Source organism: Macrobrachium nipponense, chromosome 36 (assembly GCF_015104395.2).
Source record: "Macrobrachium nipponense isolate FS-2020 chromosome 36, ASM1510439v2, whole genome shotgun sequence".
Classification (NCBI taxonomy): domain Eukaryota; kingdom Metazoa; phylum Arthropoda; class Malacostraca; order Decapoda; family Palaemonidae; genus Macrobrachium; species Macrobrachium nipponense.
This window is the reverse complement of record NC_087220.1, coordinates 62,930,534-62,946,699: the sequence shown is the minus strand read 5'-3', so window position 1 is coordinate 62,946,699 and position 16,166 is coordinate 62,930,534. Positions and strand designations below refer to the sequence as shown.

At 43.7% G+C, this 16,166-nt stretch overlaps 1 protein-coding gene across 1 annotated transcript in view; it reads right to left on the bottom strand.

Moving 5' to 3' along the window:
- The window catches only part of LOC135203776 (transducin beta-like protein 3), a 112,484-nt gene that overhangs the window by 6,392 nt on the left and 89,926 nt on the right, over positions 1–16,166 (bottom strand). The window contains exons 8-14 of the mRNA XM_064233744.1: positions 15,859–16,055; positions 8,632–8,744; positions 8,282–8,481; positions 8,011–8,169; positions 7,251–7,525; positions 6,867–7,110; positions 6,507–6,694 (exon numbers count right to left, since the gene is read on the bottom strand). Coding sequence (XP_064089814.1) covers positions 6,507–6,694; positions 6,867–7,110; positions 7,251–7,525; positions 8,011–8,169; positions 8,282–8,481; positions 8,632–8,744; positions 15,859–16,055 — 1,376 coding nt within the window. The remainder of the gene's footprint in view (positions 1–6,506; positions 6,695–6,866; positions 7,111–7,250; positions 7,526–8,010; positions 8,170–8,281; positions 8,482–8,631; positions 8,745–15,858; positions 16,056–16,166) is intronic.

Sequence of the window (16,166 nt, the reverse complement as noted above, 5' to 3'; positions counted from 1 at the left end):
TCGAGTCGCCAGAGATGTGGAAGAGAGCGGTGGTGGTGAACAGGAGTGATGGAGGGATTACGCTAATGTTAATAAAGCATCTCCCTATAAGATGTATTATTTAGGTTTTGAAGAAAAAAATGCATGCATAATTGAAACTGTTTCCCTCCCTATCCGTGGTATTCACTGGCCACCGATCGAAAGCAAAAGAGTGTAAGCCTAACCGAATCTCTCATCCATCAGTGATAAGTTTGCTTATTCATTAGACACCTATCAAAGATTTCAAGTGTATTTTTACAAATCTTTCTCTCCATCTAAAGTATTCATCAGACTGCAGTCATAAGCGAAGAGGTAGTCATGATTTCCTGGTTCACGATATTTCCTGGTTCAGCAATATTGTTTTGTTTGTATGGTGCTTTTACGTTACATGGAACCAGTGGTTATTCAGCAACGGCTTTACGTGACTTCCGAACCACGTCGAGAGTGAACTTCTATAACTAGAAATACACATCCCTCACTCCTCAATGGAATGGCCGAGAATCGAACCCGCGACCACCGAGGTGGAACGCTAATACCATACCAACCACGCCACTGAGGCGCTAGAATTCAAAATTCTCAAATGAATGTTGTTCAGCAACATTTACACTACTGTGTTGTCTTGCTCTATTGTGGTGCTTCGAGGAGTTCCACCTCTAGGCCCATGTTCTAAACTTTCCCGTTCTCTAAACAATTTGATTCATCAATGTATGATTCTCTCCGGTATATTAAGCTTTCATGATATCTCTCCAACAGGAACTTGCATCGAATGCAGTACAATAATTGTCTCTCGCTCCGCGAGGTATGTTTCTTAGACCAATAAATGACACATTGACATTAGATTCCTGTGCACATAACAACATCAAAAGCAATAGAGTGAGGTCACATGGTTCTCACTGTTAGGTCATCATTTTTTTTCTTTTTATTTTTAAAATTGCAATACACCCCCTGAACAAGCCCTAGTCACTTACCAGCCCGAACCATCATTTATTAAAAATTTACCAAATCTTTGGTTAAAATAAACGATCAGTGTTGCCAATCTCCTGGCAAACACCCTCGTTACCTAGTTACCAGCCCACCGCTGGTAGCCCTGCCTCACAAGCCGGTCACACCTACCCTCTCACGTCAATCACTTATCGTTCGCGGTGGAGTACAGATGTATCCACAGCGAACTCCTTTTTGGTCTTGCCCGGCCTTCATTTGCACCTTTGATTTGATTGATTTTGGTGACGAATTACGCATCCCTTTGGATTACGGTTGGATTGCTCTTAATACCTTGTCATCAGACATTGATTCTGCAAAGGAAGAAACAACACAAGCTACGACGACGATTACTGCATTCTCGGCCACGACATCACAGAAAACGACGAGCGGAAGTTCAACAACGTATCGTCTTTGCCAACAATGCAAGAAAAGGATGAGTACCCTATGACACGATAGTCATTCCTTATGCGTAAATTGTAGGCCTGTTCAATATAATGTAAAGACCAGATGTTTGGAATGTCAGGAGTGGTCTTTGAACCCAGATGTTAGGGTATCTCAACATAGAAAGGTCTTGTATTAAGAAGTGTAGGCAGGAAGAGACTAACGTAGACCAAGATAAAGACTTAGAGACAGTGCTCTCTAAGAGACTTGAGAGTAGGCTGACATCGAGTATGACATCTCTGTTACCGATTTTATGTCAAGATTAAGTGAGGATAGATCGAGCAATAGGGATACTGAAATTACTAATCGTTCTTTTCCAGCTCCCCTGCCTGTTCCAGAACCAGCCCTAACCGGTGCTGGGGGTTATGGGGATCTGTAAGCCCACAGGGCAGGATCCGCCGTCCCCCCTGGCGCGGAGCAGGCAGTGTTGGCAGCAGATTCCCCTTCCCTCGATGTGTAATTTCTCAGGATGATAAAAACTTAGGTCAGATATAGACGAGTAGGGATAATAGGCTACATAGTGTTTAGTTTAGGAAGAGAAGTGCAGGCTTCTTCGGGTCGGTTTTCTATTAAAGTAGTTTAGTTTTATAGAGGCACAGTGTCCTTAGAGCATCTTTAGGCTTTTTCCTGTTTCGAGTTCCTTGCATCAGAAGCTTTTAGGCCATGGTTGGTCTTTCAGATATGCTCCTTCGTCTTTAAGGTTACTTTCCTCTACTTATACGATACGATAATTGTTAATATCAACTAATTCTCGTTCAATGCATATTGACTTACGATATTCAGTATGGAGAGAAATCGAATAAAATTAACTACGGTTAGCCTAGTGTTCACGATGATATATCGTATGCATATTCAGTAGCTAGCCTAGCCTAAAGTATTCGCTGTACAACATATCGGTAGTTATTTTTTATATTGGCTAACGCTGTAGGCTCAAGGCATTCTGACTTCGGATAATTCAGTAATAGGTGTAATTGAAAACGAACGAGAATCCGATCTGAGGATAATTAATATGAATGTAATCGAACAGAATGAAGATCGGATTCTGTCCGACTAAAGCATTATAATTGTATTATATGTATCATCATATTAGCGTAGTATAAAACACTAACTCGGCAGTCATTCACGCTGGACTCGGCAGATGACGAATACGGGTTTGCGTCGCCGTATCCATATCATTCTCTCCTGATTGCCTAAAATGACTAACGTAACAACACACTCACTTATGCCAAGTTTGTACAAACATCTTGAAGGAGACGTGTATTCAACTATGTTGACATTTAACATAGTCAATGAAGGTATCTATCTTGGGCATATAATCAGATGTCAGATATAAGGAATTCGTATGTATGACGTCTTCATACGTTTAACAGACTATTGCCGTCAGTTAATTACATTGCGCTTATGTCAATTACAGTTACAAATTATTATCAGTCGTATTATCAAGTTACAATGACACTGAAATTAAATATTAGGCCTATTAAAGTTAATTTAATTACCTTTAAATATTATTTATTACTTTTTCAATTAAATTACAATTACACTAGCTTGTCGTCAAACAGCACTATTGTAAGGAGGTGTGGCTTAGACAGACAAGATGCCGGCTAGTCTGTTTTTTTTCCTTGGCTCCAGATTCAACCATATCACTTGGTCTCGGCTAATGTTTTTGTCCCTAGTTAGCATATTAATGAATATCTGGATACTTAACTTATGGAACGAAGTCATACTGTTCGGTCTTGCGATGTAATTAAGACCAAAAATTTGGACTGATACGTCTCATTGGAAGCTAGTTTTTCCCCTCGGGTTAGATGGCGTTAAATTAAGGATTCCGTTCGTTTTTCACTCTTTTTGATAGGTATTACGAACCTTACACTTTATATACTTTATTAATCCTTTGTCTGTGTGAAAACAACAGTAATGAGCTCTTTCATGCTATTAGTTTTTTTACCACGACTGCGTTTGAATTCATACAAAAGCTCGGGACTTCTGTCCAGGTTGCTGATGCACGTAATTTTGCCTTATTAGCTTCAGCTGCATTTATAACATGAATACAGTAATTACCGTCGCACGCGGATGAATACAATAACGGATGTTGTTATAGGAGTCGATCGCATTAGCAACAAGTTCTCGTTCGGTTGTTCATAGCTGTACGGAGTTATACGAGTATATTATCGTTAAGATAATACCCTTTTAACTTAGAAGAGGGTGCAATTTACGGAGATGTTAGACGATTGTAATTTCCTCTCTCTCTCTCTCTCTCTCACTTCCCTGATTTTATATTCTCTCTCTATCCTAGACGATTGTATTTATCTCTCTCTCTCTCTCTCTCTCTCTCTTCTTACTTTTCTGATTTCATTATTCTCTCATCCTATTTTCCACGCTCTCCTAACACTGGACTCATTGTGTAACAGAGGTTTTTCTTCCTGTCACACCTTTTCAAACTTTGTCAATTTCCCTTCAGCGCTGACTGACCTCATAGGTCCCAATACTTGGCCATTGGCCTAAATTCTATTTTTAAACCCAACAATCTTGCTGTCTGAGTTAGTATTAGAGTAGGGAGCAAATATTAGGAATATGTATAAGGTATTCATGATATGATATATCACGAGAGGATTTTAAGTATTAGGACAGATAGGAAAGAACATGTCTGGGTCTATCTGAGGGTATTCTTCCAAGTGCCAACCAGGCAGGTACAACACTACAAGAAAGGACATCACTCCGTACATGAGAGGCCTAAGGCCACATGGGAGGTCTTCAGTTTCCCTCCATACATGAGAGGCCGAGAGCCAACATGGGAGGGGTCTTCAGATTCCCTCCATACATGGAGAGGCCGAGAGCCACATGGGAGGTCTTCAGATTCCTCCATACATGAGAGGCGAGAGCCACATGGGAGGTCTTCAGTTTTTCCTACTACTCAGGTGAGGCACATAGCCAGCTGAGAGGAAACAGGTTTGTATCCCTCCCGCACTCAATGAGTTTTGACCTTAGGGTAGAGTGCAGGGAGTTTTCCCTCCACATATGGGAGGCCTAGAAGGCCACACATGGGAGATTAGTTTAGACGAGTGACAAATGAACTTGAGACTGACACGCATACTCAATTATATTGACTGACAACTGGTACAGTGGAGGGCCGGGTAGATTTGATTCCCCACCTCCAAATTATGTTGTTAATCGGGCTTGTTCAGTGTTTCAGGGGGTGTATTGCAATATGAAGTTTTTATTGTAAAACTAATATTGTAATACCTACCTGAACGATTCCCACCCTCCTCCCCTCTCATACAGAGTTATTGAGTTATGATTGACGTGAGAGGGGAGGTGTGACCGGCCCGTGAGGCAGGGCTACCAGCAGTGGGCTGGTAACTAGGTAACGAGGGTGTTTGCCAGGAGATTGGCAACACTGATCGTTTATTTTAACCAAAGATTTGGTAAATTTTTAATAAATGATGGTTCGGGCTGGTAAGTGACCAGGGCTTCTTCAGGTGTTCAGGTAGGTATTACAATATTAGTTTTACAATAAAAACTTCATTTTGATAGCATTTTGTGAGTTTCCAATGTTTTCTGTAAATTTTAACAAATGAAATATTTCAACTACCTTCAACTTGATATTGAATTGTTAATGTAAGGACTATGTTTATGCGATACTACTAGTGATAGGTGTATCCTATCTATTTGGTAATGTATATCAGTGGTTGTGATATGACATTTTTCATCACTTTGTTTGGTTCACATCAATTTTGCTACATGTAAAATAGTTTTACACAATAACCTAACACGATGTTCTAACGATATCAGTAACTGTTTTTAACAAAAAATTGTGAAACTCTGCCACCAGATTTTTGAGTGTGTACAACTCTACAGATTTGGATTTGGGGGGTGCAAAAGTATATTTATTGCTTAGAAAAAGAAAACTGCACACACGAGTTCACACCTGGAAAAGTCTGTAATACAAATTCAGGATAGAGGTTGATATCACTTTCAAATTGTCATTTAGTAGATTGATGGGCAATAAGTGGGATATTTCAAGATCAGGCAATAAATGGGATATTTCAAGAATCTCCATAAGATCTATCTTGTCTGTTTACTCTTCAGCCGTGGATGATGACAGCTATCAGCCATAACCCAAACATGGAGATATCATATTAGCATTGAACACTTTGGAACAACACCCTTCTGATAAGAAGAATAAGATAATTCAGAATAATTTTAACAAGAAAAAGTTGAAGCATTAAACTTGTCACTTGTGCTGAAAATCAGCTATTAAGTTGTTGCTCAAGGTGAGGTTGAAGGAGATAAACAAATAGAATGTTGCCAAGGTATTTGGGAGGCACAAAGACAAATAAAATGTTGCCAAGGTATTTGAGAGGCACAGTCACTGTTGCCTAGTGACGTGATTGCAATGTGCTAAAGCATGACCTAAATACATGGATTCTCATGGAGAAGCATCAGAAAGTCTTGAGTATCTTTGGCAGGCAAATCCCTCTAAAATTTAGGATGCCTTTAAGTACAAAGAAGAGTTATCTTAACACTTCAAGGAGTGAGATTATAGTGTGCAATCCATGCTAACCTATGGCTCTGCTCAGTGTTTACAACTGTATGGGAAGAATAGACTTTGGTGGACTAAGAAGAAAACTCCTCTGATATCCATTAGTTGACACAATGATTTGAAGATGCTGCTGCTTTTGATTTATTGCTCAAGTAATATCAAGGTAATGATATTTTTCATGTAATGGTTTAAATTAATTTGGAAGTCTGATTGTTAGGTATGGATAATTAACAGCCATTCATCATAGCTGCGGGATGGAATGAAATTTCACCTTCCTTGTTGATAATACACAAAGTATGTTATCCTGATATCACAAACAACTGGTCAAACATGATGCAACTGTCCTATGGGAATTGGCTTGTTGAAAAAACTCAGGTTGTTCATCTACCTCAATGGATATACAGCAAGAGTACAGCAATAGTTTGTGCTTTTATACCATCAATCACTTTAAAATCATCAATGCTTAAGTCATGAGATATGATTCACAGGACTACTTAAACTGAAATAATGATGAGTAAATACTCACGCTTCAGTGTTTCCTAGAGTCAGGCAAGAGGACATATATTGCAGAATGAAAGAAGACTGATGTAGGGCTGCCAAACGCCGTAAATGGCGTTCAGTATATGGTAAAAGGCCTTCAAGCAAATGCTGCCATTCTTTCATATCCTCTAATTCCTCTGGAGTTCGACTGCTAAGAACCACACTTAAAATGCTCTGGAAATTGAAAGGAATAGTTTTAGTAATGTAGGAATTTATAACCTGTCAGATATGTTTTAACATAACTTAACTAGTTAAGATGTTAGTATGAAGAACATTAATATACCTTTTTGGCTACAGTAAGTAATCCACTGAACCTATTTCAATACTCTGCAATTCATGTACTTACCTGTGCTTCCCTGGAATTCTTAGTTCTGGTATTCCACTGTGATGCAAATTCAAGTAACGTCACCAGTTGATCATGACGAAATTTTTTCATTACTCCCATTAATCCTCTTGGATCCTCGTCTAGTAGTTCCTTAACTATCTTCAAGCCTCGGAATGGTTGATTTAACCGAATGGCAATAGCTAAAGCCTTACCCCATTTTTTATCTTGAATGAGATTAGATAATGTCTGCTCTTCGGATGCCAACCTATTAAGAGAAAAAGATTCACAAAAATAAGTTGTGATATTTCAAATCAGATTAGTGATATTCCAAATCAATTATATTCAGAGGCATTTATAAATTACGAAACAGTAGTTTAGCAATACAATATAAAGTTATCTGTGTACCTTGCTGCCTCGGCTAATTCTTGATCCTTTTCGTCTTGAGTTACATCTTTCCAGATTATCAGAGATGCATCCTCTCCACCTGTAACAATCTTTGTCTCGTCGCGTGACACGGCTAATGCCCAAGCCCTATCTTCGTGTTCATCACCAGTAAACACACACTGTCGAGTTTTGACTGTCCACATTTTCAGCAAGCCTTCTGACCCTATGGATAATAACTGCTGGCCATGTGACACCCAAGTCAGCCTCATCACACTGACACCATGGCCCTCTAAAGTCTAGAATACAGATGTGAAGTGAAGTCAGTCCAGAGAAAAAAAATATAATATATTCAGCAAATTAAAAAAAACTAGATCTTTACTGATTCACGTTTTCTTGGTTACTGAAATACACAAAAATGACATAGGCCTATTTGAGTTTTAGAACCTAATTGTTTTTAATTTTTACTTAAATACACAAAAATGACATAGGCCTATTTGAGTTTAATTGTTTTTAATTTTTTCCCTATGTTATACAAGTAGAATTGATTACTGTACCAGTAAAAGCACATAATCAAAATGTAAGCAGTTGATGAAATCTGAAAGGAATGACATCCCAAATATCTGTCTGCTATTACATGTAATTATAATCTAGCTAATTAAGAGTTATTTATACAATTAATCAGCATAACTAAAATTATTCCATGACCTTTGGGACACTTGTATTTGCATATGATATTTAACTTAGTGGGACATATATTTAGAGCACATCAAAGTATTCTTACCACAGCATTACTGAAATCACTTAAGGCCCAGATCTTGATGGTGCCATCAGCAGAGGCAGTGGCAGCAACCTCTTCTACTGGGGAAAACTGTACGCACCAAACACCTCTACGATGTCCGTTCAATACACCTAATAGTGAAAGGTTGCTGCTGTCCCAAATCTGCAACATCAAAACATATCTTGAAGTTATATTAAGAAAAGAGGTGTTCCTCATTTCAGATAAACACCTATCAAATGTGTATTTTAATAGAAGTATCTGCCTCAGAACTCACCTTTACAGTCTTATCTTGGGATCCAGATGCAACAAGTTTATGATTGACTGATACGCAGAGAGAATTGATGTCTTTATCGTGTGCCTTCACCGTGTAGGCAGATTGAAGTTGAACTGCTTCACCGCTAGCCTTCTTTTCGAGTATTTTGTCGACATCCCATCTTTTCATACACATATCACTGCTTCCGGTAACCATAAAGCCTGCAGATGGTTAGTCAGTAATTGTTAAGGAAACAATAAAAATCAATGCAAAAATAAGTAATAAATTGTTACTCAATCCATTCTTGTGACAAAATCATCAATTATGGAAACTTACAATAACAAAAAGGCCACTAGAACATTATTACTTACCTTGAGAAAATGCAACACACCCAACACTTTGTGTGTGTCCTTTTGCAATTGCAATGCATACTGCTGAGCCATCTGCCTTTAACTCCCACACGCAAATGTTACTATCATGGGCACTGTCCACGGGATACAAATAAGTAGAATTATAAACAGCCACGGGATACAAATAAGTACAATTATCAACAGAGTTAAGCAAATAAAACATGCTCTACTTGTGCAAATCTCTAGGCTGTAAAATACAGTATTCATGTAGAATCATCTTTAATTGTTCCTTACTCCCACAAGATTGTTTTGTTCATACGCGAACAAACCCTCGGTCTTAACATAGGATAATTTCTAGCGCCTAGCTGGATCTGGTAAAAAAAGTAGATGAAAGCAAGGAATCTTGTGGTATCTGGCATAGCATGCGTAGATCGGGTGAAGAGTGGTCAACGCCGAACATCTACGCCAGTCTTTCTTTACCGCCTTGGGATGAGAGTTGGGTTCTTTCCTCTCTTGGCCTTTTTCCAGGTTTTTGCCCGTTTTGTTCCTTTAGTGTGTTTGTGTTTGTTTTTACCTAATATTATGGCTTCTGCTCCTTCTCGACGTCAGTGTTGGTGTCCCGGAATTCCTGGATTTCCGTGTTCTCGTTTCTTGGCTTCGTCAGCGACAGACCCTCACATCACTTGCAGTAGGTGTTGTTCCGATTTTTGTACAGTTACGAATCCTTGTATGGAATGCCGGGCATGGCCTTTGGAGCAGTGGAGGAAGTTTTATGGTGAGAGGGAACGTAGGAGAGTCTCCACTCTTCCTTCTTGGAAGGGCTTTACGTACTCCTATTCCCGAAGTTTCGCCTTCCGCAGTAGTCAATCCTTATAGTAGCGTTGCCCCTACTTCTCCTTCCTTTTCTTCCATTGATTTGTCGATGGAAGTATCGGGAGGTTGCCAGGGTATTATTTGTAATGTAGGCCCCCCCCTTCTTTGGGAGTTCTTTTTAGTTCCCGAGAAGGGTGAGGTTTTTCATCGTTCTCTTCTCTTCCAGTCGGGGGCGTCCAAAATGGCGGCGATTTGGAAGACGCTTGGGCTAGGGGGTACCCCGTCTTGGGGGGGGGAGGGGGGGGAGGAGGAGGAGGTTGCTAGCACATTTTGAGGAGGCTCGCATGCCCCCCCCACACCACCCTCCAGGCCTCGTCTCCACGGGAGCGAGCAGTCAGACATCTTTGTCTCGGAGTGATGCTGCGGTGTCAACCCAGTTGTTGTTGTCACGGGGCCCATCTTTGTGTATTCCTCTGCCAGTGGCGTCTCTTTCCCCCTCGCTCAGAGGGAAGGTCGTGACGTCACCACCGCTTGTGACGTCACTCTCATCAATGACGTATCTTCCAGTCGCCTCCGAGGAGCCGCCTCTCTTAGCCGTGACATCATCTCTGCCGTCCAGTTCGAAACATCTCCCTTCCTTCTCTTCGGAGCCTCCTCTGGCACATCAGTCCGCGCTCATATGCCAAGCGGTGCTTCAGAGGCTGGACTCTGTTTTAGATGTGAAGTTGGCTGCCTTATTGGTTGGGAGGACTGGTAGGAAACGTATTGCTTCGTCTCCGCCTTCCGAGAAGAGTGCGCATAAGAAGCTGGTGCTGTCCCCCTCTCCCTCTTCCCCCTCTACGCCTCGTGGGCGTGTTAGGCATTGGAAGGCTAAGGACCTTGCCCTTCCTTCACCGCTGAGGGAGGAACAGCACGGACGTGTTCCCGAGAGTGCTGTGGTTTCGGGCAGTGTTAGTGATGTGTGTTCTGCAGGGATTGCTTCACCGCCGAACGTCGTACGTGAACCACCCCCCCCCCCCCACCACGTCCTTGCACATCGCAAGCGTGTGGCAACCTCCCTCGTCCGTGCACGTGATGGTAATGCTCCTTCTTCTCCCAGGCCTATTCGTCGCCGTAAAGACCTGAAGGCGCCTGTCAAGAGGTCGAAGGTAGTGAGCACGGAGGTGGTGCAGCCGGAGTGTTTGCTTGCTTCCAAGTCTTCCACTATAAGGGATTCTCCGTCAATCTCGAGTGCTCGAGTTTCCCCCATCTCACGTACGTACGGCCGCCATGCCCGTGTCTGTTCATGGCCGTCTGGAGTCACCTGTTGAGGTAAGTGATGTGCCTAATGTTTCAGTGGGTCCGTCTCGGAGGCTGACGCTTGGACCCAGCCCAGATAGGCTAGTAGAGATTTCAGACTGTTTACCTACTAACCCTTCTGTGAATTTTGGTGAAGAAAACGCGTTAGAGGAGGCTACACATCCTTCTCGTCGTCAGTCGCCGGTGCCAGAGCAGGAAGAAGGGGGAACACAGGAGTTTCTGTCTTCCTTTTCGGATGTTGTTGATCTCATTTGTGGATTCAACAATTTGGAAAGTAGGAGTCAGGATTGGTCGTCCTACACTCCTTCTTGCTTGGAAGCCTTGGTGGGAGCTGCTCAGGACCCCAAATCATCTCTCCAGCTGCCGTTGTCAGGGCATGTTCAGTCGGTCTTGCAGCAGAAGGTTAACGCCTCTGTTTCTGACCGGGACGGTTCACTTCGCTCTAGAGGCTCTACCAAACTCCTACCCCACCTCTCACAAGAGGAAGTACTATGCTACGATCTCTGCATTTTTGTTGTCACGCCACCTTTACTCAGACGTCATTCGCCTGAAGCCGGGTTTGACTTTGGAACAGGTGAGGTCAGTGGCTCCGTCCTTATCTCCGCAAGACGCCTTAGCCTTGGAATCTATGGCGGCCTCCATGTTGGCTGGACCTCTGGTCTGTGGTGATTGCCAAGATAGCTTCTGACAGGTCCCCTGATGGGTTGGTGAGTGCCGCCTCGCTTGCCAGTCTTTTGCAATCCGGGGGCAAGGCGTTTTCTTATTTGGTTCACCTCAGTGCCAATTTATGGGCTAATCTTCGTCTGGTTAGGAGGGACGCGGCTTTGTCTAGGATGGAGAGGTCACTCGACATCGAGTCTTTGCTGGCCTTGAGGAACGGTGACTTGTTAGAATCGCAATTTTTGTTCCATGGACCCCGCCCTCGGAGACGTTTGGCCCCCCTCCTCCCCCGGTCCAGCAGCAATCGAGGAGATCGTCCCCTGGTAGGACATCGAGGACCTCGAGTTTGGCAGGGCCTTCCCATTCGTCACAGCCCAAGTCTCAGGATCAACGCCCCTTTTGCTCTCGTTCCTTTAAACCAAGAAGAGGTCCTGGGAGCAAAGGTCAAGGGGGCCGTCCGTAGGTTGGGCGCCTCTCCCTCTCCTGCGCCACGGGTGGGGGGGTGCCTGGCTGGCCATTGGGCCAAGTGGCAGTGTTACGGGGCAAAGAAAGTGGGGGGTGGGATGTCCTTCGGGTGGGATACCTGTTGCCATTCGCCATCTCACCCCCCCCTCCTCCTCTCCTCCCCCTCCTGTCGGACAAGCTGCAGCTCAGGAAGATGTATCCCCCAGATTCTCTGAAGTTCTTGGCTCTTCAGGAGGAGGTGCAGAAAATGCTGGACAAGGATGCGATAGCGGAAGTAATGCGTCCGTTCCCGGGGTTTTACAGTCACATCTTCTTGGTGGTGGCCCAAGGCTCGGGAGGAAGGAGGCCTACGTTTGATCGACTTATCCACCTTGAATCGCTTCATCAGAAAGACATGGTTCAAGATGGAGACCCCGCGCTCGGTGTTGGCAGCCGTGAGGGAAGGCGACTTTATGCTGTCAATAGACTTGAAGGACGCATATTTCCAAATCCCTGTCCATCCCACATCCAGGAAGTTCCTTCGCTTTTCTCTGGCGGGCAAGATCTTCGAGTTCAAAGTCTTGTGCTTCGGGTTGACCACAGCCCCTCAAGTGTTCACAAGGGTCTTCTCTCTCATGTCAAATTGAGCCCATGCTCAGGGGATCCGTTTGCTGAGGTACCTCGACGATTGGTTGGTCTTGGCAGTTTCCAGGGAAAAGCTGCTGCAAGAGAGGGATCGTCTTCTTCGGTTCTGCCTGGACCTGGGCATATTAGTCAACCAGGAAAAGTCGAACCTTGTACCCACTCAAAGGATTCTCTACCTGGGCATGGTCATCGATACGACAGTGGCGAGAGTTTTCCCCGTCGGATCTGAGATTGGAGAAGTTGCGGGCTGTGGCGCGCAACTTCCTCTCAAAGTCGCATCAGTCAGCTCATCAGTGGCAGGTTCTTCTGGGAGTGCTATCTTCCCTGGAGAAGCTGGTCCCTCATGGGCGTCTTCATCTTCGGTCTCTGCAATGGAATTCTGGTCTCCAGCGGGGGACTCTCCCCTGTTTATGGTCCCACTGTCTTTGAAAGTGAGAGAAGACCTTTGTTGGTGGCTGGACGACCAGAATCTATTGAAGGGCGTCCCTCTGCCCTCTCTCCCTCCGGACTTCCTTCTGTTCTCGGACACCTCTCTCGCAGGTTGGGGCGTGCACTTAGGCGGCCTCATCGCTTCAAGCGTTTGGGGTTTAGAGGACAAGCAGCAGCATATCAATGTCTTGGAGTTGAAGACAGCTTTCCTGGGTCTGAAGGAGTTTCGGGGGATGGTAGAGGGTCACTCTGTCGTTCTCATATCGGACAACACCACGGTGGTAGCCTACGTGAACAAACAGGGAGGCCTAGTTTCTCAGCAGCTTCATACCTTGAACGTCGAGCTTCACCAGTGGGCAATCAGCAATTCGGTAGAGCTTTCAGCCAGGTATATCCCAGGGAAACGGAACGTGGTCGCAAACAAACTCAGTCGCCGGGATCAGATCTTAGGCACAGAGTGGTCCTTTCATTAAGTGGTGGCGGACAGGCATTTCCAGATTTGGGGGACACATATGCTGGACCTTTTCACGACACATTACAACAGGAAGCTGGAAGTGTTCTGTTTAGTAGTCCCAGATCCCTTGGCATTGGCAGAAGACGCATTCCAACATCCCTGGGACAACCTGGAGGTGTATGCCTTCCCTCCGTTTTGTTTGATCCGAACAGGCTGTTGGGTTCACAGGGTCTCAGAATGACTCTGGTGGCCCCTCTGTGGGCCTCAGGCGGAATGGTTTCCAGATCTGCTATCATTGTTGTCGGAGATTCCGAGGGAGATTCCGCCTTGGCAGCATCTCCTGTGTTAGCCCCATACAGAAAGGTTCCACCAGTCAGTAGAATCCCTGTCTCTTCACAGTTGGAGGCTATCAGCTATCTCCTCCGAGAGAGAGGCTTTTCTCAGAGAACAGCTGGGCATATGTCCAGTAGTCTTAGAAAGTCGACCTACGCAGTTTACCAAGGCAAATGGGTGATCTACTGTGATTGGTGTCATAAACGGGGTTTTTCTCCACTCGCAACCTCTATTCAGCAAATAGCAGACTTTTTAACCTTCCTCAGAGACAAGAAACGTTTGTCCATTTCTGCCATTAGAGGCTACAGGGCGGCCCTGAGTTGGGTGTTACGCCTGAAGGGTATCGACGTCTTCTCTTCCTGGGAATTTTCCCTGCTAGTTAAGGGATTTGAGCCGTCGAGTTCTCCTAGAGAGCTCAAGCCCCCAATGTGGGATGTTTCCTTGGTGCTTAAGAGCTGGACTAAGAGCCCATATGAGCCCTTGCGCCACTCATCTGATAGGAACCTGACGCTTAAGACAGTTTTCCTTTAGGCTTTGGCATCTTCCAAAAGGGTAGGAGAGCTCCATGGTCTGAGTTATGAGGTGAAGCACACCAGGGGTTGGAAGTCAGTGTCCTTCAAATTTGTTCCGGAGTTCGTGGCCAAAACCCAAAATCCCTTGGTGCATGATGACAGGTTTGCTTAGTTCTCCATTCCCTCACTGACTGACTTTGTGGGTGGTGATGCTCAAGAACTTTTGTTGTGCCCTGTCTGGGCCCTGCGTTACTATCTTAAAAGGACTCGGCACCAAAGACCAGGCTGCCGCAGACATTTTGTCAGTACAGGCTGTACGAAGAAAGAGGTGTCTAAGAATACTGTACGAAGAAAGAGGTGTCTAAGAATACTATCTCTTTTTGGACACGGGAAGTCATCAGACAGACATACTTGACTCTTGATGATTCCATCGCCAAGTCTGTGCAGGCTAGAGCACATGATGTTAGGGGTATTGGTCCCTCTCTGGCTTTCAAAAAGAACTTGGCTGTACATAGAGTACTGAGCACTGGTACTTGGTTACGCCAATCCACGTTCACTTCTTTCTATCTTAAGGATGTTGCCCACAGATCTATGGACAAATTTTCCCCGGGTCCTGTGGTGGCTGCCCAACAGGTTGTGTAACTCATAGTTGCCCATAACAGGGCACCTTTGTATCTTACCTAAGATGATTGTGTGGATGAGGGAATGAGTGAGTTGGCTGGCCTCCTTCTTTCTCTTGTACCTTTCCTTCTTCCTTCGGGCGGTTTAAGGAATTGACACGTCATTTGCTGGACTGGTCTGATACAGGTGAGTGAGGTAGTCATACTGGTAGTGTGGTCGTGCAGTATTCAATATCTTACCCACTATTTAGTAGGACAGGCTCCACTCCTGGACAAGGAGGAGTTGGGAGTACTACAAATCCTAGTGCCCTGGTTTGTTTTTTGGACAGTCACAGTTTTTCTTTGGTCCCCTATACAATGGTTATCCCATATATCATTGTATGTCTCTCAGGTTCTGAGTGGTTAGATTTTAGTGTATCTAGCTTCTCAATGGGCTTCAGTCCCTCTCTAAGAACTATTTCTTTTGAGAGCTGGACTGGCGGGTAGGCCCCCAGCCGGTCTAGGATGTCTTATACCTCCCTCCAAGTATGAGTCTATCCTATTGTTAAGACCGAGGGTTTGTTCGCATATGAACAAATGACAAATTTTCTAAGACAATTTGTATTTTTCATAGCTACAAACCTGAGGTCTTAACGTTATACTGCCTGCCTCTAGCTACCCCTCTTTTTGTTAAGTCATCCTGAGTTGGGAAAGACTGGCGTAGATGGTTGGCGTTTGACCACTCTTCACCCGATCTACGCATGCGTTGCCAGATACCACAAGATTCCTTGCTTTCATCTACTTTTTTACCGGATCCAGCTAGGCGCTAGAAATTATCCTATTGTTATGTCATTTATTCATCTACTATAAAGTTTTCTAAAATTACTAAACTATTTAAAGTCAGATACAGATGGTATCTAGAAAAAGACAATTTTATTTCAGTGCAAGATATAAATGCTCTTCATAGTTTGCTTTTATTATCTTATTCTTTCACATTAGTATAAACATTTGTTTCCTAAAAAAGGGATTTTGATGTAGGAAAAATTTTAAATATACACACCTGGAGGCAAAGATTTCATGCTTTGTAGGATGGCAGCTAAGTGAATATACATTTCCAGTATGTCCTTGAGTGAGATGAACACTAAAGTCATTCACATTATATATACGTATCTGTGGACTGTTGGTGGCAACGACAAGATGAGTCTCTCCTGTGCCAACAAATACAGCATCCAAAATCTGGTCATTATAACCTGAAAGCTATGAGGAAAGCATTAATACATGATAATAAATAAGACTGTAACACTCAAAGAATGTTTCTTTTATACCAATAGTTTTTTCATAGCCACCAATCTTATTTAAGGGATTTTG